General features: G+C 48.1%; 1 protein-coding gene across 1 annotated transcript in view; it reads right to left on the reverse strand.

Annotated features, from left to right (window-relative positions):
• LOC120040472 (leucine-rich repeat-containing G-protein coupled receptor 5) overlaps nt 1-27,500 on the reverse strand; it is a 112,535-nt gene that overhangs the window by 31,480 nt on the left and 53,555 nt on the right. The window contains exons 5-7 of the mRNA XM_038985613.1: nt 21,682-21,753; nt 2,854-2,922; nt 2,645-2,716 (exon numbers count right to left, since the gene is read on the reverse strand). Of these exons, the coding sequence (XP_038841541.1) occupies nt 2,645-2,716; nt 2,854-2,922; nt 21,682-21,753 (213 nt within the window). The remainder of the gene's footprint in view (nt 1-2,644; nt 2,717-2,853; nt 2,923-21,681; nt 21,754-27,500) is intronic.

Consider the following 27,500-nt stretch of genomic DNA (forward strand, 5'->3'; position numbering starts at 1 on the left):
CACTTTGTTCTGTTCTCCTAGCTGACACACTTTGTTCTGTTCTCCTAGCTGACACACTTTGTTCTGTTCTCCTAGCTGACACACTTTGTTCTGTTCTCCTAGCTGACACACTTTGTTCTGTTCTCCTAGCTGACACACTTTGTTCTGTTCTCCTAGCTGACACACTTTGTTCTGTTCTCCTAGCTGACACACTTTGTTCTGTTCTCCTAGCTGACACACTTTGTTCTGTTCTCCTAGCTGACACACTTTGTTCTGTTCTCCTAGCTGACACACTTTGTTCTGTTCTCCTAGCTGACACACTTTGTTCTGTTCTCCTAGCTGACACACTTTGTTCTGTTCTCCTAGCTGACACACTTTGTTCTGTTCTCCTAGCTGACACACTTTGTTCTGTTCTCCTAGCTGACACACTTTGTTCTGTTCTCCTAGCTGACACACTTTGTTCTGTTCTCCTAGCTGACACACTTTGTTCTGTTCTCCTAGCTGACACACTTTGTTCTGTTCTCCTAGCTGACACACTTTGTTCTGTTCTCCTAGCTGACACACTTTGTTCTGTTCTCCTAGCTGACACACTTTGTTCTGTTCTCCTAGCTGACACGCTTTGTTCTGTTCTCCTAGCTGACACACTTTGTTCTGTTCTCCTAGCTGACACACTTTGTTCTGTTCTCCTAGCTGACACACTTTGTTCTGTTCTCCTAGCTGACACACTTTGTTCTGTTCTCCTAGCTGACACACTTTGTTCTGTTCTCCTAGCTGACACACTTTGTTCTGTTCTCCTAGCTGACACACTTTGTTCTGTTCTCCTAGCTGACACACTTTGTTCTGTTCTCCTAGCTGACACACTTTGTTCTGTTCTCCTAGCTGACACACTTTGTTCTGTTCTCCTAGCTGACACACTTTGTTCTGTTCTCCTAGCTGACACACTTTGTTCTGTTCTCCTAGCTGACACACTTTGTTCTGTTCTCCTAGCTGACACACTTTGTTCTGTTCTCCTAGCTGACACACTTTGTTCTGTTCTCCTAGCTGACACACTTTGTTCTGTTCTCCTAGCTGACACACTTTGTTCTGTTCTCCTAGCTGACACACTTTGTTCTGTTCTCCTAGCTGACACACTTTGTTCTGTTCTCCTAGCTGACACACTTTGTTCTGTTCTCCTAGCTGACACACTTTGTTCTGTTCTCCTAGCTGACACACTTTGTTCTGTTCTCCTAGCTGACACACTTTGTTCTGTTCTCCTAGCTGACACGCTTTGTTCTGTTCTCCTAGCTGACACACTTTGTTCTGTTCTCCTAGCTGACACACTTTGTTCTGTTCTCCTAGCTGACACACTTTGTTCTGTTCTCCTAGCTGACACGCTTTGTTCTGTTCTCCTAGCTGACACACTTTGTTCTGTTCTCCTAGCTGACACGCTGAGGACTTTGTTCTGTTCTCCTAGCTGACACACTTTGTTCTGTTCTCCTAGCTGACACACTTTGTTCTGTTCTCCTAGCTGACACACTTTGTTCTGTTCTCCTAGCTGACACACTTTGTTCTGTTCTCCTAGCTGACACACTTTGTTCTGTTCTCCTAGCTGACACACTTTGTTCTGTTCTCCTAGCTGACACGCTGAGGACTTTGTTCTGTTCTCCTAGCTGACACACTTTGTTCTGTTCTCCTAGCTGACACACTTTGTTCTGTTCTCCTAGCTGACACACTTTGTTCTGTTCTCCTAGCTGACACACTTTGTTCTGTTCTCCTAGCTGACACACTTTGTTCTGTTCTCCTAGCTGACACACTTTGTTCTGTTCTCCTAGCTGACACACTTTGTTCTGTTCTCCTAGCTGACACGCTGAGGACATGGCAGGCCTTTCTCTACAGCCACAATAACATCTGCTAAATGTGACCAATAAAAACGTGATTTGAACAGTTGATATTTCACAATCAACGAGTAAAACGGAGATCGTGGGTGGTGTCATCATAGAATATGTAGAATCTGTAATAGTCGATTCAAGCGATGTTAAATCACATCGAGGAGGGAGGGGGAGGTACGGAGGGAGGGAGAGGTACGGAGCTTTGTGAAACTGAACTTACCACGTATTGTTTCGGACGTTTAACATAATCCCTCTAAACAGCCTACGTAAGTTTATGGAGAAATTACAAAGCAGTCAGAAGAGTTGTGGTTGAGGAAAGACCTCTGGATTGGTTCTCACAGGAGAGGAAGGACAACCCCTCGGGAACACAATAGCATCTAAGGGCCTGGTACACACACACACCTGGGTTCAAATACTACTTGAAATATTTAAAAAAAATACTTGATTGAACTTGTCTGGCTTATAGGAACTAATGGAATAGTCAAAAGGACAACAAACCACACCCACCGATCTGTGGCATCCAGGCAGATGAGAGTAAACGTTAAAAGTTTAGAAAATGATTTCAGATTGTATTTGAACACACACACACACACACACACACACACACACACACACACACACACACACACACACACACACACACACACACACACACACACACACACACACACACACACACACACACACACACACACACACACACACTGGGTTGTAGTGAAAGCGGGCAGGGATCTCTTGGCAATAGCAGCAGCGAGGTAGCAGCAGTTTGATTAGCGTCGTTAGTTATGTTGACCTACATTGTCAGAAGAGTGGGGTTTCCAGTGAAGGCCTGCTCAGGGATGGACTTGATGTTGTTGCTGTGGAAACCCCTGGAAAGTGAATATTACAACAGATGGTTGAAGGAGGTTGCAGACCAGAGGGTGGACTGAGGGCAGGACAAAGGTCAGAGGTCAGGGGTAAGGGGTCAGGGCAGCGTTAGCACGGACATATAGACATGCATACTCACAGCTCCTTCAGGGTGCTCAGGGCTCTGATTGCAATAGGGAACTCTTCCAGGTTGTTGTAGTTCAGATCTCTGTCAGGGGAAGGAGGGGGGGTACGGAGGGAGGGGGAGGGAGAGGGAGGTACGGAGGGAGGGAGAGGTACGGAGGTACGGAAGGAGGGGGAGGTACGGAGGGAGGGAGGTACGGAGGGAGGGGGAGGGGGAGGGAGGGGGAGGTACGGAGGGAGGGAGAGGTACGGAGGGAGGGAGGTACGCAGGGAGGGGGAGGTACGGAGGGAGGGAGGTACGGAGGGAGGGGGAGGTACAGAGGGAGGGAGGTACGGAGGGAGGGGGAGGGGGAGGGAGGGGGAGGTACGGAGGGAGGGAGAGGTACGGAGGGAGGGAGGAACGGAGGGAGGGGGAGGTACGGAGGGAGGGGGAGGTACGGATGGAGGGGGAGGTATGGAGGGAGGGAGAGGTACGGAGGGAGGGGGAGGTACGGAGAGAGGGAGGGGGAGGTACAGAGGGAGGGAGAGGGAGGGGGAGGTACGGAGAGGTACGGAGGGAGGGAGAGGTACGGAGGGAGGGAGACAAATTGAGACGTGATTAGAGTTCCTGCTATGGTAATTTATAATAATTAGACACATGATAACTGCTATGCCATTACAATTAATGTGGCTTTTTATTCAATGTCCATCTTATGAAAACAGGGCCGGTTTCCCGGACCCATAATTATTCCTAATCCTGGGCTAGAATGGATGCTCAGTCCACCAATAGGCTTACTCTGTGTCTGGGACACCACACCATAGGGTACAGTCACTACTGCCTTATTGCACTGTTAGCTAGCTGTTGTCCTTGAGTTCATTATTTGTTTAATGGCAGTTCATGTTGACATAAACAGTCCATAGAGACGTGCTGCTGACAGACAGACAGACAGACAGGCAGACAGACAGACAGACAGACAGACAGACAGACAGACAGACAGACAGACAGAGACAGACAGACAGACAGACAGACAGACAGGCAGACAGACCTGCACCACGAGAACACAACTTCACAATGGCCCACTATTTTAAACCAAGACCCTCCAAACACAAAGATGTTTCACTCAACTAAGCAAACATCAGCTGGGATCTAAGCCAAACACATGCGCCTTGGTTGCCCCCACAACCAATAGTGGACTAAAACAGAAACACCCAATAGTGGACTAAAACAGAAACACCCGATAGTGGACTAAAACAGAAACACCCAATAGTGGACTAAAACAGAAACACCTGATAGTGGAGTAAAACAGACACGCCCAATAGTGGACTAAAACAGAAACACCCAATAGTGGACTAAAACATAAACACCCAATAGTGGACTAAAACAGAAACACCCAATAGTGGACTAAAACAGAAACACCCGATAGTGGACTAAAACAGAAACACCCAATAGTGGACTAAAACAGAAACACCTAATAGTGGACTAAAACAGACACGCCCAATAGTGGACTAAAACAGAAACCCCCGATAGTGGACTAAAACAGAAACCCCCGATAGTGGACTAAAACAGAAACACCCAATAGTGGACTAAAACAGAAACACCTAATAGTGGACTAAAACAGAAACACCCAATAGTGGACTAAAACAGAAACACCTAATAGTGGAGTAAAACAGAAACACCCAATAGTGGACTAAAACAGAAACACCTAATAGTGGACTAAAACAGAAACACCTAATAGTGGACTAAAACAGACACACCCGATAGTGGACTAAAACATAAACACCCAATAGTGGACTAAAACATAAACACCCAATAGTGGACTAAAACAAAAACACCCAATAGTGGACTAAAATAGAAACACCAAATAGTGGAGTAAAACAGAAACACCTGATAGTGGAGTAAAACAGACACACCCGATAGTGGACTAAAACAGAAACACCCAATAGTGGACTAAAACAGAAACACCTAATAGTGGACTAAAACAGAAACACCCAATAGTGGACTAAAACAGAAACACCTAATAGTGGAGTAAAACAGAAACACCCAATAGTGGACTAAAACATAAACACCCAATAGTGGACTAAAACAAAAACACCCAATAGTGGACTAAAATAGAAACACCAAATAGTGGAGTAAAACAGAAACACCTGATAGTGGAGTAAAACAGACACACCCGATAGTGGACTAAAACAGAAACACCCAATAGTGGACTAAAACAGAAACACCTGATAGTGGAGTAAAACAGACACACCCAATAGTGGACTAAAACAGAAACACCCAATAGTGGACTAAAACAAAAACACCCAATAGTGGATTAAAACATGAGCAGAAACATTTAAATAGGAAGGGAACCACTCAACTTAACCCGACCGACAGTGTGAGAGTTCCACCCAGACCCAGACTGCTTCCCAAATGGCACTCTATTCACTATATAGTGCCCTACTTTTGACTAGAGCCCTATGGGTAGTGCACTATAAAGAGAATAGCAATAGTGTGCCATTTGGCACGCAGCTACTATCTTAGTTTCCCAGGGTCTCAGAGGAAGACCAGGGGGAAATAATACTCCACGAGTCACCTTCCTGCTACGGAGTCCATCAATGGAACCAACAAACGTCCAACAGGGACCCATTCATTCATGGAAAAGTTGTTACTTAACGTTTTCCTCCCGTGTCGATAGGCCCGTGATAAACAACACTGTGTTTCTCACAAGGGAGGCTTCCTGTTTGTAAACTCCTAGTAACGACCCTAGAGGGGATAGAGGCTAGACTGTGAGGCCCTCAGGCAGACCTGGGTTCAAACAGTGGTAGAAATATTTTTAAATACTTTCAGCGTTTGCTTTAGCCTGCCTTGGAATGCCATAATGGGCGGGGTTTGTACTTTTGAGACATTTCAATTGGTTCCATTGCTACAGACAAGCTCAATCGAGTCCAGATAAAGTATGTGAAATTATTTCGAATAGTGTTTGAACCCATGTCTCTTCTCAGGACTGGCCTCTGCATGTCAGGCCTTTCTCTTTCCTGTCTGAAATGATATCTCCCCTGTTTCATTTATACAATGTTGATGAAAGGGGGAAGAAAGGGGGGAGGAGGTGATGGCAGTGTTTCCGGTCTTCAAACAAAGTGGACTGTGAGAATGTTTTGACTGGCGACCTGCGTTCCGCCCTGTCACGGGTTATAAAACCAAACCGATGAACAAACAAAACAGACAACAGCACACAAATGGCATATAGGTTACCATCACAACGGTAACAGCAGAGTCCACGTCAGACTATAGTGCATCTTCTCTCCTCAGAACACACACAGAGACAACTGTACAAACAAAGACAACTCGGTTCAGTTTCTATGGCCCTTAGACACTCTGAACAAAACATCCTGTTACCGAAATGAATAAATTATACATTTTATTTATATTTTCTCTCTTTTTCATTTATTCTCTCTCTCTCTCTCTCTCTCTCTCTCTCTCTCTCTCTCTCTCTCTCTCTCTCTCTCTCTCTCTCTCTCTCTCTCTCTCTCCTCCCTCCCTCCCTCCCTCCCTCCCTCCTGTTCTCTCTCTCCCTCCTGTTCTCCCTCCCTCCCTCCTCATCATCATCAGAGTGGTCTGTGTTCAGGTCGTCCACCTGGTTTATATTATAGTTAGTGAACCCTGTCTGCAGCACAGGTGGTTCAGCATCACAGGAGCATTAGACCAGACAGCCTGCCTCACTGTTTACCCAGATGCACTCCAAACCCTCCTCAACGTCAACACAGTGGAACAAACTCAGAGATTGGGAAAATACCATTACATTGAAATTGCTTCAATGTGGGCCCAGAGAGAGAGAGAGAGAGAGAGAGAGAGAGAGAGAGAGAGAGAGAGAGAGAGAAAGAGAGAGAGAGAGACAAATCAGGGAATCAGTCTCAAAATCCTTCATCAGTGATTTAAAAACACCAATCGGGACAAGTTCTTCCAGTTTAAAAGTATTTTGTAAGGCGTTCCAAGACGATGGCGCAGAGTACATAAAAGCACTTTTACCAAATTCAGTCCGGACATTTGGAACAGTTAGCAGGATAAAGTCCAGAGAACGAAGAGAGTACCCACCACATTTCTGAACAATAAAAATGCCCAAATAAAAGGGTAGTAAACCTAAAATGGCTTTGTAAATAAAAGTATACCAGTGACTGAGCCTACGAGTGACTAGAGAAGGCCAGCCAACCCTGGTATACAAAGTGCAGTGGTGCGTAAGGGTTTTGCAGTTTAAAATAAATCTCAAAGCGCCATGGTAAAGGGTGTCAATAATTGATCTCAAACACTGAGCGTAAGCATGTAAGCATCAGAATGTAATGAGCTAACAGATGTACTGAGCCGGGAACTAAGAATGGTGTCTGAGTGTGTTGATATGAACAAATTGGTGTTGAACATTTCTAAATCGAAATGTGTTGTATTTGATTCAAGATATATGCTTGCTGATGATCCCCAACTGAATGCGTCGATGAATACAGGAAGTGAAAAAAATGAAGCTACTAGGCGCCATGTTGGGCGTAGCTTTATCCTGGTCAGAACACAGAGATACTATTGTTATTAAGATGGGTAAGGGAATTACTGTTACAAGAAAATGTTCAGAGTATGAAGCATCTAGCACACTGAATCAGGTGATTCAATCCCTGGTCCTATCACACTTAGAGTACTGTCTAGTTATATGGTCAATCCCTGGTCCTATCACACTTAGAGTATTGTCCAGTTATATGGTCAATCCCTGGTCCTATCACACTTAGAGTACTGTCCAGTTATATGGTCAATCCATGGTTCTATCACACTTAGAGTACTGTCCAGTTATATGGTCAATCCCTGGTCCTATCACACTTAGAGTACTGTCCAGTTATATGGTCAATCTCTGGTTCTATCACACTTAGAGTACTGTCCAGTTAAATGGTCAATCCATGGTTCTATCACACTTAGAGTATTGCCCAGTTATATGGTCAATCCCTGGTCCTATCACACTTAGAGTACTGTCCAGTTATATGGTCAATCCATGGTTCTATCACACTTAGAGTACTGTCCAGTTATATGGTCAATCTCTGGTTCTATCACACTTAGAGTACTGTCCAGTTATATGGTCAATCCCTGGTTCTATCACACTTAGAGTACTGTCCAGTTATATGGTCAATCCCTGGTTCTATCACACTTAGAGTACTGTCCGGTTATATGGTCAATCCCTGGTCCTATCACACTTAGAGTACTGTCCGGTTATACGGTCAATCCCTGGTCCTATCACACTTAGAGTACTGTCCAGTTGTATGGTCAATCCCTGGTCCTATCACACTTAGAGTACTGTCCAGTTATATGGTCAATACCTGGTCCTATCACACTTAGAGTACTGTCCAGTTATATGGTCAATCCCTGGTCCTATCACACTTAGAGTACTGTCCAGTTATATGGTCAATACCTGGTCCTATCACACTTAGAGTACTGTCCAGTTATATGGTCAATCCCTGGTCCTATCACACTTAGAGTACTGTCCAGTTATATGGTCAATACCTGGTCCTATCACACTTAGAGTACTGTCCAGTTATATGGTCAATCCCTGGTCCTATCACACTTAGAGTACTGTCTAGTTATATGGTCAATCCCTGGTTCTATCACACTTAGAGTACTGTCCAGTTATATGGTCAATCCCTGGTCCTATCACACTTAGAGTACTGTCCAGTTATATGGTCAATCCCTGGTTCTATCACACTTAGAGTACTGTCTAGTTATATGGTCAATCCCTGGTCCTATCACACTTAGAGTACTGTCTAGTTATATGGTCAATCCCTGGTCCTATCACACTTAGAGTACTGTCCAGTTATATGGTCAATCCCTGGTCCTATCACACTTAGAGTACTGTCTAGTTATATGGTCAATCCCTGGTCCTATCACACTTAGAGTACTGTTCGGTTATATGGTCAATCCATGGTTCTATCACACTTAGAGTACTGTCTAGTTATATGGTCAATCCCTGGTTCTATCACACTTAGAGTACTGTCTAGTTATATGGTCAATCCCTGGTCCTATCACACTTAGAATACTGTCTAGTTATATGGTCAATCCCTGGTCCTATCACACTTAGAGTACTGTCCAGTTATATGGTCAATCCCTGGTCCTATCACACTTAGAGTACTGTCTAGTTATATGGTCAATCCCTGGTCCTATCACACTTAGAGTACTGTCTAGTTATATGGTCAATCCCTGGTCCTATCACACTTAGAGTACTGTCCAGTTATATGGTCAATCCCTGGTCCTATCACACTTAGAGTACTGTCTAGTTATATGGTCAATCCCTGGTCCTATCACACTTAGAGTACTGTTCAGTTATATGGTCAATACCTGGTCCTATCACACTTAGAGTACTGTCCAGTTATATGGTCAATCCCTGGTCCTATCACACATAGAGTACTGTCTAGTTATATGGTCAATACCTGGTCCTATCACACTTAGAGTACTGTCCAGTTATATGGTCAATCCCTGGTCCTATCACACTTAGAGTACTGTCCAGTTATATGGTCAATCCCTGGTCCTATCACACTTAGAGTACTGTCCAGTTATATGGTCAATCCCTGGTCCTATCACACTTAGAGTACTGTCCGGTTATACGGTCAATCCCTGGTCCTATCACACTTAGAGTACTGTCTAGTTATATGGTCAATCCCTGGTCATATCACACTTAGAGTACTGCCCAGTTATATGGTCAATCCCTGGTCCCATCACACTTAGAGTACTGTCCAGTTATATGGTCATCTGCAGCAAAGAGAGATATAAAAACCTCCTCATGGCTCAAAACAGGGCAGCCAGATTACCTCTTCATTGCTCTATCCATATGCATATTATCCAAACGCATCAGAATCTCTCATGGCTTCACGTTAAAAACAAATTACTATCTAGTCTTCTGATATTGTTTAGGAATGTTATATATATTTTTTTTTTTAAATCGCAGTATTTTTCAGTCCAGTTAGCACATATTAGCAACATGCATAACCACCAAACCAGACAGGCAAATAACAGGGCAGCTAAGACTAACCTGGAGACTCATATCTCCCACACTAGCTTTAAGCACCAGCTGTCAGAGCAGCTCACAGATCACTGCACCTGTACATAGCCCATCTGTAAACAGCCCATCTATCTACCTACCTCATCCCCATACTGTATTGTTTTATTTATCTTGCTCCTTTGCACCCCAGTATCTCTACTTGCACATTCATCTTCTGCACATCTACCATTCCAGTGTTTAATTGCTATATTGTAATTACTTCGCCACAATGGCCTATTTATTGCCTTAACTCCCTTATCTTACCTCATTTGCACTCACTGTATATAGACTTTTTGTTTTCTTTTGTTCTACTGTATTATTGACTGTATGTTTTGTTTATTCCATGTGTAACTCTGTGTTGTTGTATGTGTCGAATTGCTATGCTTTATCTTGGCCAGGTCGCAGTTGCAAATGAGAACTTGTTCTCAACTAGCCTACCTGGTTAAATAAAGTTGAAAAATATATATTATAAAAATAACCAAGCCAAGAACAAATTGACTTAAATCTACAGTTTTATATAGAGCCATAGCTGAATGGAACTCTTTACCAATCCATATTTCTCAGGCAAAAAGTAAATCCACCTTCAAGAAAAAAATTCAAGAACATCTAATGTGATAGACCATATGACTGGACAGGAAGTAGAAAGAACATTTAATGTGATAGACCATATGACTGGACAGGAAGTAGAAAGAACATCTAATGTGATAGACCATATGACTGGACAGGAAATAGAAAGAACATCTAATGTGATAGACCATATGACTGGACAGGAAGTAGAAAGAACATCTAATGTGATAAACCATATGACTGGACAGGAAATAGAAAGAACATCTAATGTGATAGACCTTATGACTGGACAGGAAGTAGAAAGAACATCTAATGTGATACACCACATGACTGGACAGGAAGTAGAAAGAACATCTAATGTGATACACCACATGACTGGACAGGAAATAGAAAGCATCAACTGAATGTTAAATGTGTTTCCTGTCAGGTATTTTAATTATCTGTATTGTCTACTTGCTGAATGTGTGTGAAGTCTTGATTGTGGTTGTTTGTAATGTCTTGTTAATTGGTGTTGGACCCCTGGAAGATTAGCTAGCGTTAGCTAATGGGGATGCTAATAAAAAATTACAAAAAATTACAGCGACAGAGAGACAGAGAGAGAGACAGAGAGAGAGAGAGAGAGAGAGATAGAGAGAGAGAAAAAAAGAGCCATTAAATTCTACAACCACCTAAAAAGAAGCGATTCCCCAACCTTCCATAACAAAGGCATTACCTACAGAGAGATGAACCTGGAGAAAAGTCCCCTAAGCAAGTTGGTCCTGGGGCTCTGCTCACAAACACAAACACACCCCACAGAGCCCCAGGACAGCAACACAATTAGACCCAACCAAATCATGAGAAAACAAAAAGAGAATTACTTGACATATTGGAAAGAATTAACAAAAAAAACAGAGCAAACTAGAATGCTATTTTGCCCTAAACAGAGAGTACACAATGGCAGAATACCTGACCACTGTGACTGACCCAAACTTAAGGAAAGCTTTGACTATGTACAGACTCAGTGAGCATAGCCTTGCTATTGAGAAAGGCCGCCGTAGGCAGACATGGCTCTCAAGAGAAGACAGGCTATGTGCACACTGCCCACAAAACTGAGCTGCACTTCCTAACCTGCCAAATGTATGACCATATTAGAGACACATATTTCCCTCAGATTACACAGATCCACAAATAATTTGAAAACATGTTTATTTAGTTTCCCTTTTTTAATTTAACTATTTGCACATTGTTACAACACTGTAAAAATATTGGACATAATATGACATTTGAAATGTATTTATTCTTTTGAAACTTGTGTGAGTGTAATATTTACTTTTTATTGTTTATTTCACTTCTGTTTATCCATATCACTTGCTTTGGCAACGTAAATACATGTTTCCTATGCCAATAAAGCCCCTTCAATTGAAATTTAATTTAATTGAGATTGAGCGTCTGTCTGTCTGTCTGTCTGTCTGTCTGTCTGTCTGTCTGTCTGTCTGTCTGTCTGTCTGTCTGTCTGTCTGTCTCTCGTGGGAAAAACCTGGTTGTGTCGATATCTCTTTACAAGCCAGGTGATAGTATACCACCACACCATTTAGACAGAGAGTGGCCCCTAGGACTAAGACACCATTTGGACAGAGAGTGGCCCCTAGGACTAAGACACCATTTGGATAGAGAGTGGCCCCTAGGACTAAGACACCATTTAGACAGAGAGTGGCCCCTAGGACTAAGACACCATTTGGATAGAGAGTGGCCCCTAGGACTAAGACACCATTTGGATAGAGAGTGGCCCCTAGGACTAAGACACCATTTAGACAGAGAGTGGCCCATAGGGTTAAGAAACCATTCGGACAGAGAGTGGCCCCTAGGACTAAGACACCATTTAGACAGAGAATGGCCTCTAGGACTAAGACACCATTTGGATAGAGAGTGGCCCCTAGGGTTAAGAAACCATTTGGACAGAGAGTGACCCCTAGGACTAAGACACCATTTGGATAGAGAGTGGCCCCTAGGACTAAGACACCATTTGGACAGAGAGTGCCCCCCCCCCCCTAGGACTAAGACACCATTTGGACAGAGACTGGCCCCTAGGATAAAGACACCATTTGGACAGAGAGTGGCCCCTAGGTTTAAGACACCATTTGGACAGAGACTGGCCCCTAGGATTAAGACACCATTTGGACAAAGAGTGGCCCCTAGGATTAAGACACCATTTGGACAAAGAGTGGCCCCTAGGACTAAGAGCTAATCATGGCTTGGGCTCCCAGTCCCCCTGGTCCGTGGGAGGTTGTTTGGTTGCTTGGTCAGCCTGTGCATCTCTCCAGCAGGTCAGGGTTCAGTAGTAGACATCTGCTGGCGTGCTGCATACAGAGATATCCTGTTGCACCCTGCCAGAAGGTTGTCTCTGATACAGTTAAAACATTGGGAGAACATGTGTATGTATGCTGGTCGTTCGTTCGGTCGTTTTGTATGGGAAAATCAAATCAAATCAAATGGTATTGGTCACATACACGTGGTTAGCAGATGTTAATGCGAGTGTAGCGAAATGCTTGTGCTACTAGTTCCGACCATGCAGTAATATCTAACAAGTAATCTAACAATTCCACAACAACTACCTTATACACACAAGTGTGAAGGAATGAATAAGAATATGTACATATAAATATATATGGATGAGTGATCGCCGAACGGCATAGGCAAGATGCAGTAGATGGTATAGAGTACAGTATATACTTATGAGATGAGTAATGTACGGTATGTAAACATTATATAAAGTGGACAGCAATTATTACAGAGCCCTGCTCACAACGACCACACACAGAGTCAGAATCTGCATCAACAAATGGCACCTTGTTCCCTTTAGAGTGCACTACTTTTGACCAGGGCCCAATAGGACTCTGGTCAAAAGTAGTGCACTATACAGGGAATAGGGTGCCATTTGGAACGCCGACAGAGACACATAGACACACTGCAGCAGGAAGGACATAGAACCCTTTCCAAATGAATAACGGACATTTGTGCCTTAGAACTCAGGTTCTAGAGTTCAGACAGAGAATATCATGTCTGTGTGTTAGAACTCAGGTTCTAGAGATCAGACGGAGAATATAATGCCTGTGTGTTAGAACTCAGGTTCTAGAGTTCAGACGGAGAATATAATGCCTGTGTGTTAGAACTCAGGTTCTAGAGATCAGACGGAGAATATCATGTCTGTGTGTTAGAACTCAGGTTCTAGAGTTCAGACGGAGAATATAATGTCTGTGTGTTAGAACTCAGGTTCTAGAGTTCAGATGGAGAACATCATGTCTGTGTGTTAGAACTCAGGTTCTAGAGTTCAGACGGAGAACATCATGTGGATTTATGTTTTGTTTAATTCCCTCACACAGACATCTGTCATGTAAATGTTGTCATATTTGCGTCTGGGTTAATGAAACAGAAACAGAACCACGTCATGACTTTGATATTATACGGAAAAATAAACGCAGTACTACTAAGCCAGGGAGTGTTTTGCTAAATAACCGCAGTACTACTAAGCCAGGGAGTGTTTTGCTAAATAACCGCAGTACTACTAAGCCAGGGAGTGTTTTGCTAAATAACCGCAGTACTACTAAGCCAGGGAGTGTTTTGCTAAATAACTGTCACGACTTCTGCCGAAGTCGTTGCCTCTCCTTGTTCGGGCGGTGTTCGGCGGTCGACGTCACCGGTCTTCTAGCCATTATCGATCCATTTTTCATTTTCCATTGGTTTTGTCTTGTCTTCCCACACACCTGTTTTCAATCCCATCCATTACCTATTGTGTATTTAACCCTCTGTTTCCCCTCATGTCTTTGGTCAGAGTTTCTGTCACAGTTGCGTGTATAAGTGGCAGGGAAGTCAGGCGCAGGAGAGTCAAATAGAGTGTAGAATGGAGTTTTTTAATTATAGTCCCAGTAATCTGCTCCATAACACTCATAGGAAAACATAAAACAAATATGGGTACGATGACCCGTCGCACACCTATACACAATAAACACAACACTTGACAAATAACAATCTCTGACAAAGACATGAGGGGAAACAGAGGGTTAAATACACAATAGGTAATGGATGGGATTGAAAACAGGTGTGTGGGAAGACAAGACAAAACCAATGGAAAATGAAAAATGGATCGATGATGGCTAGAAGACCGGTGACGTCGACCGCCGAACACCGCCCAAACAAGGAGAGGCAACGACTTCGGCAGAAGTCGTGACAATTTATTGTTATGGAGACCCAGGATGGTACCAGGAAGAGAGTGTTACTCTGACACCATAAACCACCTGTTGTTATGGAGAGCCAGGATGGTACCAGGAAGAGAGTGTTACTCTGACACCATAAACCACCTGTTGTTATGGAGACCCAGGATGGTACCAGGAAGAGAGTGTTACTCTGACACCATAAACCACCTGTTGTTATTGAGACCCAGGATGGTACCAGGAAGAGAGTGTTACTCTGACACCATAAACCACCTGTTGTTATGGAGACCCAGGATGGTACCAGGAAGAGAGTGTTACTCTGACACCATAAACCACCTGTTGTTATGGAGACCCAGGATGGTACCAGGAAGAGAGTGTTACTCTGACACCATAAACCACCTGTTGTTATGGAGACCCAGGATGGTACCAGGAAGAGAGTGTTACTCTGACACCATAAACCACCTGTTGTTATGGAGACCCAGGATGGTACCAGGAAGAGAGTGTTACTCTGACACCATAAACCACCTGTTGTTATGGAGACCCAGGATGGTACCAGGAAGAGAGTGTTACTCTGACACCATAAACCACCTGTTGTTATGGAGACCCAGGATGGTACCAGGAAGAGAGTGTTACTCTGACACCATAAACCACCTGTTGTTATGGAGACCCAGGATGGTACCAGGAAGAGAGTGTTACTCTGACACCATAAACCACCTGTTGTTATGGAGACCCAGGATGGTACCAGGAAGAGAGTGTTACTCTGACACCATAAACCACCTGTTGTTATGGAGACCCAGGATGGTACCAGGAAGAGAGTGTTACTCTGACACCATAAACCACCTGTTGTTATGGAGACCCAGGATGGTACCAGGAAGAGAGTGTTACTCTGACACCATAAACCACCTGTTGTTATGGAGACCCAGGATGGTACCAGGAAGAGAGTGTTACTCTGACACCATAAACCACCTGTTGTTATGGAGACCCAGGATGGTACCAGGAAGAGAGTGTTACTCTGACACCATAAACCACCTGTTGTTATGGAGACCCAGGATGGTACCAGGAAGAGAGTGTTACTCTGACACCGTGCCACCATCAATGTAACATCCTATGCCTGTGTGTTTTTAAGGTATAGGAACTATACACTATATAACCATGTTGTTGTATGGAGAAGCAGCCAGGATAAAGGTCCTATATGTAATACTATGGGGGGAGCTCTAAGTTCGGATGATCATGTGACGATCGGCCCTTTGCTGTGCGGTCATGTAAATGTCTAACCATTATCAAAATGACAAATGGATAAAGGAGGTTTGTGAGGAACGCAGGCAGGCAGGCAGGCAGGCAGGCAGGGGGTTAACGAATAGCTCCCAGTCCATGGAGCTGAATAGATGTCATGTGACACACGGAGAGTTAACGTGAGCGCCCCTCGCCCCCCGCAGGGTGGAGACAGAGAGGACAGAGACCCCTCCCTGAGGAGAATATGCCGGCTGTGTCCGAGCAGCTGCTGCCATTACTGATACACTATTCTTTATGGGGGGGGGGGACACCCCCACATCCACAACAATCTGGAAGACACACGTTTCATAGTTACCCACAAGTCTCTCTGTTACCCACACGTCTCTCTGTTACCCACACGTCTCTCTGTTACCCACACGTCTCTCTGTTACCCACACGTCTCTCTGTTACCCACACGTCTCTCTGTTACCCACACGTCTCTCTGTTACCCACACGTCTCTCTGTTACCCACAAGTCTCTCTGTTACCCACACGTCTCTCTGTTACCCACACGTCTCTCTGTTACCCACACGTCTCTCTGTTACCCACACGTCTCTCTGTTACCCACACGTCTCTCTGTTACCCACACGTCTCTCTGTTACCCACACGTCTCTCTGTTACCCACACATCTCTCTGTTACCCACACGTCTCTCTGTTACCCACACGTCTCTCTGTTACCCACAAGTCTCTCTGTTACCCACACGTCTCTCTGTTACCCACACGTCTCTCTGTTACCCACACGTCTCTCTGTTACCCACACGTCTCTCTGTTACCCACACGTCTTTGTTACCCACACGTCTCTCTGTTACCCACACGTCTCTCTGTTACCCACACGTCTTTGTTACCCACACGTCTCTCTGTTACCCACACGTCTCTCTGTTACCCACACGTCTCTCTGTTACCCACACGTCTTTCTGCTACCCACACGTCTTTGTTACCCACACGTGTCTCTGTTACCCACAAGTATCTCTGTTACCCACAAGCCCCTCTAAATGCAAAATTAATGAACATGTAAAAGCCATGGGAGTGTGTGATTTTTGGAGGGAATCTCCTGACAGGGAATATATTTAACTACATGACAAATAGTATATTCCGTGATAGGAGATTCCTTTAATGAACCAGCCAGCCAGCCAGCCAACCAGCAAGCCAACCTTCCAACCAGCCAGCCAACCAACCAGCCAAACAGCCAACCAACCAGCAAGCCAACCAACCAACCAGCCAGACAGGCAACTAGCCAGCCAGCCAGTCATCCAGTCAACCAACCAACCAACCAGCCAGCCAACCAACTAGCCAACGGCTTCTGGTATGCTTCAGAGCACCCAGACCCAAAAACATATATTTATGCATGTGAATGACTTTTAGTCAGGCAAACAATTAACTGAGAGAGAGAACCAGAGAGCGAGAGAGAGAGAACCAGAGAGTGAGAGAGAGCAAGAGAGTAGTGTCCCACTTCTAAAGCTGTAAGGGAAACCCTCTGTGTTGTGTGACTGTCAGTGGAAAAAGAAGGAGGGAGGGAGGAGGAGGGAGAAGAGAGATGTAGGGAGGGAGGAGGAGGGAGAAGAGAGGGAGGGAGGAGTAGGGAGAAGAGAGATGTAGGGAGGGAGGAGGAGGGAGAAGAGAGGGAGGGAAGAGTAGTGAGAAGAGAGATGTAGGGAGGGAGGAGGAGGGAGAAGAGAGGGAGGGAGGAGGAGGGAGAAGAGAGATGTAGGGAGGGAGGAGGAGGGAGAAGAGAGGGAGGGAGGAGTAGGGAGAAGAGAGATGTAGGGAGGGAGGAGGAGGGAGAAGAGAGGGAGGGAGGAGGAGGGAGAAGAGAGATGTAGGGAGGGAGGAGGAGGGAGAAGAGAGGGAGGGAGGAGTAGGGAGAAGAGAGATGTAGGGAGGGAGGAGGAGGGAGAAGAGAGGGAGGGAAGAGTAGTGAGAAGAGAGATGTAGGGAGGGAGGAGGAGGGAGAAGAGAGGGAGGGAGGAGGAGGGAGAAGAGAGATGTAGGGAGGGAGGAGGAGGGAGAAGAGAGGGAGGGAGGAGTAGGGAGAAGAGAGATGTAGGGAGGGAGGAGGAGGGAGAAGAGAGGGAGGGAAGAGTAGTGAGAAGAGAGATGTAGGGAGGGAGGAGGAGGGAGAAGAGAGGGAGGGAGGAGGAGGGAGAAGAGAGGGAGGGAGGGAGGAGGAGGGAGAAGAGAGATGGAGGGAGGGAGGGAGGAGGAGGGAGACGAGAGATGTAGGGAGGGAGGAGGAGGGAGAAGAGAGATGTATGGAGGGAGAAGAGAGGGATGGAGGGAGGAGGAGGGAGAAGAGAGGGAGGGAGGGAGGAGGAGGGAGAAGAGAGATGTAGGGAGGGAGGAGGAGGGAGAAGAGAGATGTAGGGAGGGAGGAGGAGGGAGAAGAGAGATGTAGGGAGGGAAGAGGAGGGAGAAGAGAGATGTAGGGAGGGAGGAGGAGGGAGAAGAGAGATGTAGGGAGGGAGGGAGGAGGGAGAAGAGAGGGAGGGAGGGAGGAGGAGGGAGAAGAGAGATGTAGGGAGGGAGGAGGAGGGAGAAGAGAGATGTAGGGAGGGAAGAGGAGGGAGAAGAGAGATGGAGGGAGGGAAGAGGAGGGAGAAGAGAGATGTAGGGAGGGAGGAGGAGGGAGAAGAGAGGGAGGGAGGGAGGAGGAGGGAGAAGAGATGTAGGGAGGGAGGGAGGAGGAGGGAGAAGAGAGATGTAAGGAGGGAGGAGGAGGGAGAAGAGAGATGTAGGGAGGGAGGAGGAGGGAGAAGAGAGGGAGGGAGGGAGGAGGAGGGAGAAGAGAGGGAGGGGGGGAGGAGGAGGGAGTAGAGAGATGTAGGGAGGGAGGAGGAGGGAGAAGAGAGATGGAGAGAAGAAGAGGAGGGAGTAGAGAGATGGAGAGAAGAAGAGGAGGGAGTAGAGAGATGGAGAGAAGAAGAGGAGGGAGTAGAGATGGAGAGAGGGAGGAGGAGGGAGAAGAGATGGAGAGAGAGAGGGAGGAGGAGGGAGAAGAGAGATGTAAGGAGGGAGGAGGAGGGAGAAGAGAGATGTAGGGAGGGAGGAGGAGGGAGAAGAGAGGGAGGGAGGGAGGAGGAGGGAGAAGAGAGGGAGGGGGGGAGGAGGAGGGAGAAGAGAGATGTAGGGAGGGAGGAGGAGGGAGACGAGAGATGTAGGGAGGGAGGAGGAGGGAGAAGAGAGATGTAGGGAGGGAGGAGGAGGGAGAAGAGAGATGTAGGGAGGGAGGGAGGAGGGAGAAGAGAGGGAGGGAGGGAGGAGGAGGGAGAAGAGAGGGAGGGAGGGAGGGAGGAGGAGGGAGAAGAGAGATGTAGGGAGGGAGGAGGAGGGAGAAGAGAGATGTAGGGAGGGAAGAGGAGGGAGAAGAGAGATGTAGGGAGGGAAGAGGAGGGAGAAGAGAGATGTAGGGAGGGAGGAGGAGGGAGAAGAGAGATGTAGGGAGGGAAGAGGAGGGAGAAGAGAGATGTAGGGAGGGAAGAGGAGGGAGAAGAGAGATGTAGGGAGGGAGGGAGGAGGGAGAAGAGAGGGAGGAGGAGGGAGAAGAGAGATGTAGGGAGGGAAGAGGAGGGAGAAGAGAGATGTAGGGAGGGAGGAGGAGGGAGAAGAGAGGGAGGGAGGGAGGAGGAGGGAGAAGAGAGATGTAGGGAGGGAAGAGGAAGAAGAAGAGAGGGAGGGAGGGAGGGAGGAGGGAGAAGAGAGATGTAAGGAGGGAGGAGGAGGGAGAAGAGAGGTGTAGGGAGGGAGGAGGAGGGAGAAGAGAGATGTAGGGAGGGAGGAGGAGGGAGAAGAGAGATGTAGGGAGGGAGGAGGAGGGAGACGAGAGATGGAGGGAGGGAGGAGGAGGGAGAAGAGAGGGAGGGAGGAGGAGGGAGAAGAGAGATGTAGGGAGGGAGGAGGAGGGAGAAGAGAGATGGAGGGAGGCAGGGAGGAGGGAGAAGAGAGATGTAGGGAGGGAGGAGGAAGAAGAAGAGAGGGAGGGAGGGAGGGAGGAGGGAGAAGAGAGATGTAAGGAGGGAGGAGGAGGGAGAAGAGAGGTGTAGGGAGGGAGGAGGAGGGAGAAGAGAGATGGAGGGATGGAGGAGGAGGGAGAAGAGAGATGTAGGGAGGGAGGAGGAGCGAGAAGAGAGGGAGGGAGGAGGAGGGAGAAGAGAGATGTAGGGAGGGAGGAGGAGGGAGAAGAGAGGGAGGGAGGAGGAGGGAGAAGAGAGGGAGGGAGGGAGGAGAAGGGAGGGATGAGGAGGGAGAATAGACGGAGGGATGAGTAGGGAGAAGAGAGATGGAGGGAGGATGAGGGAGAAGAGAGATGGAGGGATGGAGGAGGAGGGAGAAGAGAGATGTAGGGAGGGAGGAGGAGGGAGAAGAGAGGGAGGGAGGAGGAGGGAGAAGAGAGGGAGGGAGGGAGGAGGAGGGAGGGATGAGGAGGGAGAATAGACGGAGGGATGAGTAGGGAGAAGAGAGATGGAGGGAGGATGAGGGAGAAGAGAGATGGAGGGAGAAGAGAGATGGAGAGAGGGAGAAGGAGGGAGAAGAGAGAGAGGGATGAGGAGGGAGAAGAGACAGAGGGATGAGGAGGAAGAAGAGAGGGAGGGATGAGGAGGGAGAAGAGAGGGAGGGATGAGGAGGGACAAGAGAGATGGAGGGAGGAGGAGGGTGAAGAGAGGGAGGGATGAGGAGGGAGAAGAGAGGGAGGGATGAGGAGGGAGAAGAGAAGGAGGGAGGAGGAGGGAGAAGAGAGGGAAGGAGGAGGAGGAGGGATGAGGAGGGAGAAGAGAGGGAGGGATGAGGAGGGAGAAGAGAGGGAGGGATGAGGAGGGAGAAGAGAAGGAGGGAGGAGGAGGGAGGGATGAGGAGGGAGAAGAGAGGGAGGGAGGAGGAGGTAGAAGAGAGGGAGGGATGAGGAGGGAGAAGAGAGGGAGGGATGAGGAGGGAGAAGAGAGGGAGGGATGAGGAGGGAGAAGAGAGGGAGGGATGAGGAGGGAGAAGAGAGGGAGGGAGGAGGAGGGAGAAGAGATGGAGGGATGAGGAGGGACAAGAGAGATGGAGGGAGGAGAGAGATGGAGGGAGAAGCGAGATGGAGGGAGAAGAGAGATGGAGGGAGGAGGAGGGAGAAGTGAAATGGAGGGAGAAGAGAGATGAAGGGTGAAGAGAGATGGAGGGAGAAGAGAGATGGAGGGAGAAGAGAGATGGAGGGAGGAGGAGGGAGAAGTGAAATGGAGGGAGAAGAGAGATGAAGGGTGGAGAGGTGGAGGGAGAAGAGAGATGGAGGGAGAAGAGAGATGGAGGGAGGAGGAGGGAGAAGTGAAATGGAGGGAGAAGAGAGATGGAGGGTGAAGAGAGATGGAGGGAGAAGAGAGATGGAGGGAGAAGAGAGATGGAGGGAGGAGGAGGGAGAAGTGAATTGGAGGGAGAAGAGAGATGGAGGGTGAAGAGAGATGGAGGGAGAAGAGAGATGGAGGGAGAAGAGAGATGGAGGGTGAAGAGAGATGGAGGGAGAAGAGAGATGGAGGGAGAAGAGAGATGGAGGGAGAAGAGAGATGGAGGGAGAAGAGAGATGGAGGGAGAAGAGAGATGGAGGGAGGAGGAGGGAGATGTGAAATGGAGGGAGAAGAGAGATGAAGGGTGAAGAGAGATGGAGGGAGAAGAGAGATGGAGGGAGAAGAGAGATGGAGGGAGGAGGAGGGAGAAGTGAAATGGAGGGAGAAGAGAGATGGAGGGAGGAGGAGGAGGGAGAGAGAAGAGAGATGAAGAGGGCAAAGAATGTTCAAATGGAAGTAGTTGTCTACATGATAATGAGAGGTCAACTTACAGAGTCTCCAGGCTGTGAAGGCCATCAAAGCACTGCGTTCCCAGGGTGCGGATTCTATTGTTATTGAGATGCCTGCAGAGGAATGCAAAGAGAACAGTCAGAGAGACACGCCCACACAGCCCGGGACAGGACTGCTGATTGGCTGGGGAGGGAAAACAAAGGGAGGGGGAGGGGGGTTGGAGACTGGGGAGAGGGTGAGGGAGGGGTGAGGAGGAGGGAGAGGGTGAGGAGTGAGAGGGTGGGGGTGAGGAGGAGGAAGAATGGGGGAATCTGCCCTCTTGTCCCCTTGTTCCTCCCCAAGGCTTCACTCATTACATACAAATTAGTGTCACTGTATAGGAGACTTGCATACTGTATGATTAGACAGAGCAGTGTGGAGGGATGTGGAGGGATGTTTGCTATGCAGAATAACAAAGCTGTTAAATGGTATATGACGAGAGGAGGATAACGCCATGAAACTTAAGGCTAACTGAGACTGACACAGAACATAACGAACAGAGGAAGAGAACACGTCCTTTTGACCAGTTCAATGACTAATGAAATTAAACCTTCTGGGGGAAAAACAAATCAACAGACAAGGTTGTCAGTAACTGTTGCTCGTCGTTGTGGTGGAAGTGGATCTGTCAACTGTCTGGAAGAGAAAGTGGCTCTGGGAGCTGTCTGGAAGTGGAAGTGGCTCTGTCAACTGTCTGGAAGTGGAAGTGGCTCTGTCAACTGTCTGGAAGAGGAAGTGGCTCTGTCAACTGTCTGGAAGAGGAAGTGGCTCTGTCAACTGTCTGGAAGTGGAAGTGGCTCTGGGAGCTGTCTGGAAGTGGAAGTGGCTCTGTCAACTGTCTGGAAGTGGAAGTGGCTCTGTCAGCTGTCTGGAAGTGGAAGTGGCTCTGTCAGCTGTCTGGAAGAGGAAATGGCTCTGGGAGCTGTCTGGAAGAGGAAATGGCTCTGGGAGCTGTCTGGAAGAGGAAATGGCTCTGGGAGCTGTCTGGAAGTGGAAGTGGCTCTGGGAGCTGTCTGGGAGAGGAAATGGCTCTGGGAGCTGTCTGGAAGTGGAAGTGGCTCTGTCAACTGTCTGGAAGTGGAAGTGGCTCTGGGAGCTGTCTGGAAGTGGATGTGGCTCTGTCAACTGTCTGGAAGTGGATGTGGCTCTGGGAGCTGTCTGGAAGTGTCTCTGTCAACTGTCTGGAAGTGGATGTGGCTCTGGGAGCTGTCTGGAAGTGTCTCTGGGAGCTGTCTGGAAGTGGAAGTGGCTCTGGGAGCTGTCTGGAAGAGGAAGTGGCTCTGGGAGCTGTCTGGAAGTGGAAGTGGCTCTGTCAACTGTCAGGAAGAGGAAGTGGCTCTGTCAACTGTCTGGAAGAGGAAGTGGCTCTGGGAGCTGTCTGGAAGTGGCTCTGTCAACTGTCTGGAAGTGGAAGTGGCTCTGGGAGCTGTCTGGAGGTGGAAGTGGCTCTGTCAACTGTCTGGAAGTGGAAGTGGCTCTGGGAGCTGTCTGGAAGTGGAACTGGCTCTGTCAACTGACTGGAAGAGGAAGTGGCTCTGGGAGCTGTCTGGAAGAGGAAGTGGAATCGCTCTGTTAACTGTCTGGAAGTGGAATCGCTCTGTCAACTGTCTAGAAGTGGAAGTGGCTCTGGGAGCTGTTTGGAAGTGGAAGTGGCTCTGTCAACTGTCTGGAAGTGGAAGTGGCTCTGGGAGCTGTCTGGAAGAGGAAGTGGCTCTGGGAGCTGTCTGGAAGAGGAAGTGGCTCTGGGAGCTGTCTGGAAGTGGAAGTGGCTCTGTCAACTGTCTGGAAGAGGAAGTGGCTCTGGGAGCTGTCTGGAAGTGGCTCTGTCAACTGTCAGGAAGTGGAAGTGGCTCTGGGAGCTGTCTGGAGGTGGAAGTGGCTCTGTCAACTGTCTGGAAGTGGAAGTGGCTCTGGGAGCTGTCTGGAAGTGGAAGTGGCTCTGTCAACTGACTGGAAGAGGAAGTGGCTCTGGGAGCTGTCTGGAAGAGGAAGTGGAATCGCTCTGTTAACTGTCTGGAAGTGGAATCGCTCTGTCAACTGTCTAGAAGTGGAAGTGGCTCTGGGAGCTGTTTGGAAGTGGAAGTGGCTCTGTCAACTGTCTGGAAGTGGAAGTGGCTCTGGGAGCTGTCTGGAAGAGGAAGTGGCTCTGGGAGCTGTCTGGAAGTGGAAGTGGCTCTGGGAGCTGTCTGGAAGAGGAAGTGGCTCTGGGAGCTGTCTGGAAGTGGAAGTGGCTCTGGGAGCTGTCTGGAAGTGGAAGTGGCTCTGTCAACTGTCTGGAAGTGGAAGTGGCTCTGGGAGCTGTCTGGAAGAGGAAGTGGCTCTGGGAGCTGTCTGGAAGTGGAAGTGGCTCTGGGAGCTGTCTGGAATAGGAAGTGGCTCTGGGAGCTGTCTGGAAGTGGAAGTGGCTCTGTCAACTGTCTGGAAATGGAAGGGGCTCTGTCAACTGTCTGGAAATGGAAGGGCTTTGTCAACTGTCTGGAAGTGGAAGTGGCTCTGTCAACTGTCTGGAAGTGGAAGTGGCTCTGGGAGCTGTCTGGAAGGGGAAGTGGCTCTGGGAGCTGTGGTAGAGGAAGTGGCTCTGGGAGCTGTCTGGAAGAGGAAGTGACTCTGGGAGCTGTCTGGAAATGGAACCGCTCTGTTAACTGTCTGGAAGTGGAAGTGGCTCTGGGAGCTGTGGTACAGGAAGTGGCTCTGGGAGCTGTCTGGAAGAGGAAGTGGCTCTGTTAACTGTCTGGAAGAGGAAGTGGCTCTGAGATCTGTCTGGAAGTGGAAGTGGCTCTGGGAGCTGTGGTAGAGGAAGTGGCTCTGGGAGCTGTCTGGAAGAGGAAGTGGCTCTGGGAGCTGTGGTAGAGGAAGTGGCTCTGGGAGCTGTCTGGAAGGGGAAGTGGCTCTGTCAACTGTCTGGAAGAGGAAGTGGCTCTGGGAGCTGTCTGGAAGAGGAAGTGGCTCTGGGAGCTGTCTGGAAGGGGAAGTGACTCTGGGAGCTGTCTGGAAGAGGAAGTGGCTCTGGGAGCTGTCTGGAAGTGGAAGTGGCTCTGGGAGCTGTCTGGAAGGGGAAATGGCTCTGGGAGCTGTCTGGAAGAGGAAGTGGCTCTGGGAGCTGTCTGGAAGGGGAAGTGGCTCTGGGAGCTGTCTGGAAGAGGAAGTGGCTCTGGGAGCTGTCTGGAAGTGGAAGTGGCTCTGGGAGCTGTCTGGAAGAGGAAGTGGCTCTGGGAGCTGTCTGGAAGGGGAAGTGGCTCTGGGAGCTTTCTGGAAGAGGGAGTGGCTCTGGGAGCTGTCTGGAAGAGGAAGTGGCTCTGGGAGCTGTCTGGAAGAGGAAATGGCTCTGGGAGCTGTCTGGAAGGGGAAGTGGCTCTGGGAGCTGTCTGGAAGGGGAAGTGGCTCTGGGAGCTGTCTGGAAGAGGAAGTGGCTCTGGGAGCTGTCTGGAAGGGGAAGTGGCTCTGGGAGCTGTCTGGAAGAGGGAGTGGCTCTGGGAGCTGTCTGGAAGAGGAAGTGGCTCTGGGAGCTGTCTGGAAGAGGGAGTGGCTCTGGGAGCTGTCTGGAAGTGGAAGTGGCTCTGGGAGCTGTCTGGAAGAGGAAGTGGCTCTGGGAGCTGTCTGGAAGAGGAAGTGGCTCTGGGAGCTGTCTGGAATAGGAAGTGGCTCTGGGAGCTGTCTGGAAGAGGAAGTTGCTCTGGGAGCTGTCTGGAACAGGAAGTGGCTCTGGGAGCTGTCTGGAACAGGAAGTGGCTTTGGGAGCTGTGGTAGAGTAATAATGATAGCGTGAAGTTGAGGCTGTGGACTTGTGGTCAGACCAGGGTTTAACTAGTATGTGTTTTCTTTCACATGTTTTAGCTGCTATTGATTAAGAAAGCCTGGAACAATGGAACCGATGACATAGTTCCAAGTGAAAACCCAGCACTGCAGGCAGGCGAGCTCAATCAAATGATCAAAACATTTGAAGGAAAACAAATACTATTTGGAGCCAGGTGTGCTGGTTTGTAACCTGTCTCTCTACAAGGATCCATGGTGCTGGGCTTAGGTCCTCCAGTCTCTCCAGTCTCCTGTCCTGTCTCTTCCATCTCCCCCTGTCTCTCCCTGTCTCCTGCCCTGACCGCCCACAGCCCAGAGAGAGGAGTCCAGTCTACCACTGCCACGTCAGGGCATTGACTACAAGCCTCTCTCTCTGACCCCAGAACACAGTCAGCCCACAACCCTCTCTATATCTCTTCTGTCTCTGACCCCAGAACACAGTCAGCCAACAACACTCTGTAACGTTCGTTCTCCTCTTCGTCTGAGGAGGAGCATGAATCGGACCAAAACGCAGCTTGGGTAGAATACATGTTTGATTTATTAAAGAAAGACGAAGACGGAAAAACTCTTAACAAACTACAAAACAATAAACGACGTAAACAGACCTGAACATGAGAACTTACAGACAACGAAGAACGCACGAACAGGAACAAACTAACAAACGAAACAGTCCCGTGTGGCACAAACACTGACACAGGAACAATCACCCACAAACAAACGGTGTGAACAGCCTACCTTAATATGGTTCTCAATCAGAGGAAACGTAAAACACCTGCCCCTAATTGAGAACCATATCAGGCTAATACATGGAACCCAACATAGAAACACATAACATAGAATCCCACCCCAACTCACGCCCTGACCATACTAAACAAAGACAAAATAAAGGAAATCAGGTCAGGAACGTGACACACTCTATATATCTCTTTTGTCTCTGACCCCAGAACACAGTCAGCCCACAACCCTCTCTATATCTCTTCTGTCTCTGACTCCAGGACACAGTCAGCCCACAACCCTCTATATATCTCTTCTGTCTCTGACCCCAGGACAGTCAACCCACAACCCTCTCTATATCTCTTCTGTCTCTGACCCCAGAACAGTCAGCCCACAACCCTGTCTATATCTCTTCTGTCTCTGACCCCAGGACAGTCAGCCCACAACCCTCTGTATATCTCTTCTGTCTCTGACCCTAGGACAGTCAGCCCACAACCCTCTGTATATCTCTTCTGTCTCTGACCCTAGGACAGTCAGCCCACAACCCTCTGTATATCTCTTCTGTCTCTGACCCTAGGACAGTCAGCCCACAACCCTCTGTATATCTCTTCTGTCTCTGACCCTAGGACAGTCAGCCCACAACCCTCTGTATATCTCTTCTGTCTCTGACCCTAGGACAGTCAGCCCACAACCCTCTGTATATCTCTTCTGTCTCTGACCCTAGGACAGTCAGCCCACAACCCTCTGTATATCTCTTCTGTCTCTGACCCTAGGACAGTCAGCCCACAACCCTCTGTATATCTCTTCTGTCTCTGACCCTAGGACAGTCAGCCCACAACCCTCTGTATATCTCTTCTGTCTCTGACCCCAGGACAGTCAGCCCACAACCCTCTGTATATCTCTTCTGTCTCTGACCCTAGGACAGTCAGCCCACAACCCTGTCTATATCTCTTCTGTCTCTGACCCCAGGACAGTCAGCCCACAACCCTCTGTATATCTCTTCTGTCTCTGACCCTAGGACAGTCAGCCCACAAGCTTCTCAGAGCCCCTGCGGCAAGCTGGTGGGGAGGGGGGACTGAATCTGTTTCTGTGTGTCAGTCAAATCTAATGTCAAATTGTATTGGTCACATACACATATTAGCAGATGTTATTGTGGGTGTAGTGAACTGCAGTGTTTCTGTGTATGAAAGAAAACACTTGAATGAATAGATAAATGTGACAGACATCTCCATGAGCTGCTGGACATATAATGTCATAGAGGATATCTATCTACCCTGAGTGTGTGTGTGTGGTTGTGTGTGTGTGTGTGTGTGTGTGT

The sequence above is a fragment of the Salvelinus namaycush genome, unplaced genomic scaffold (genome assembly GCF_016432855.1).
Source record: "Salvelinus namaycush isolate Seneca unplaced genomic scaffold, SaNama_1.0 Scaffold356, whole genome shotgun sequence".
In the NCBI taxonomy this organism is placed as follows: Eukaryota; Metazoa; Chordata; class Actinopteri; order Salmoniformes; family Salmonidae; genus Salvelinus; species Salvelinus namaycush.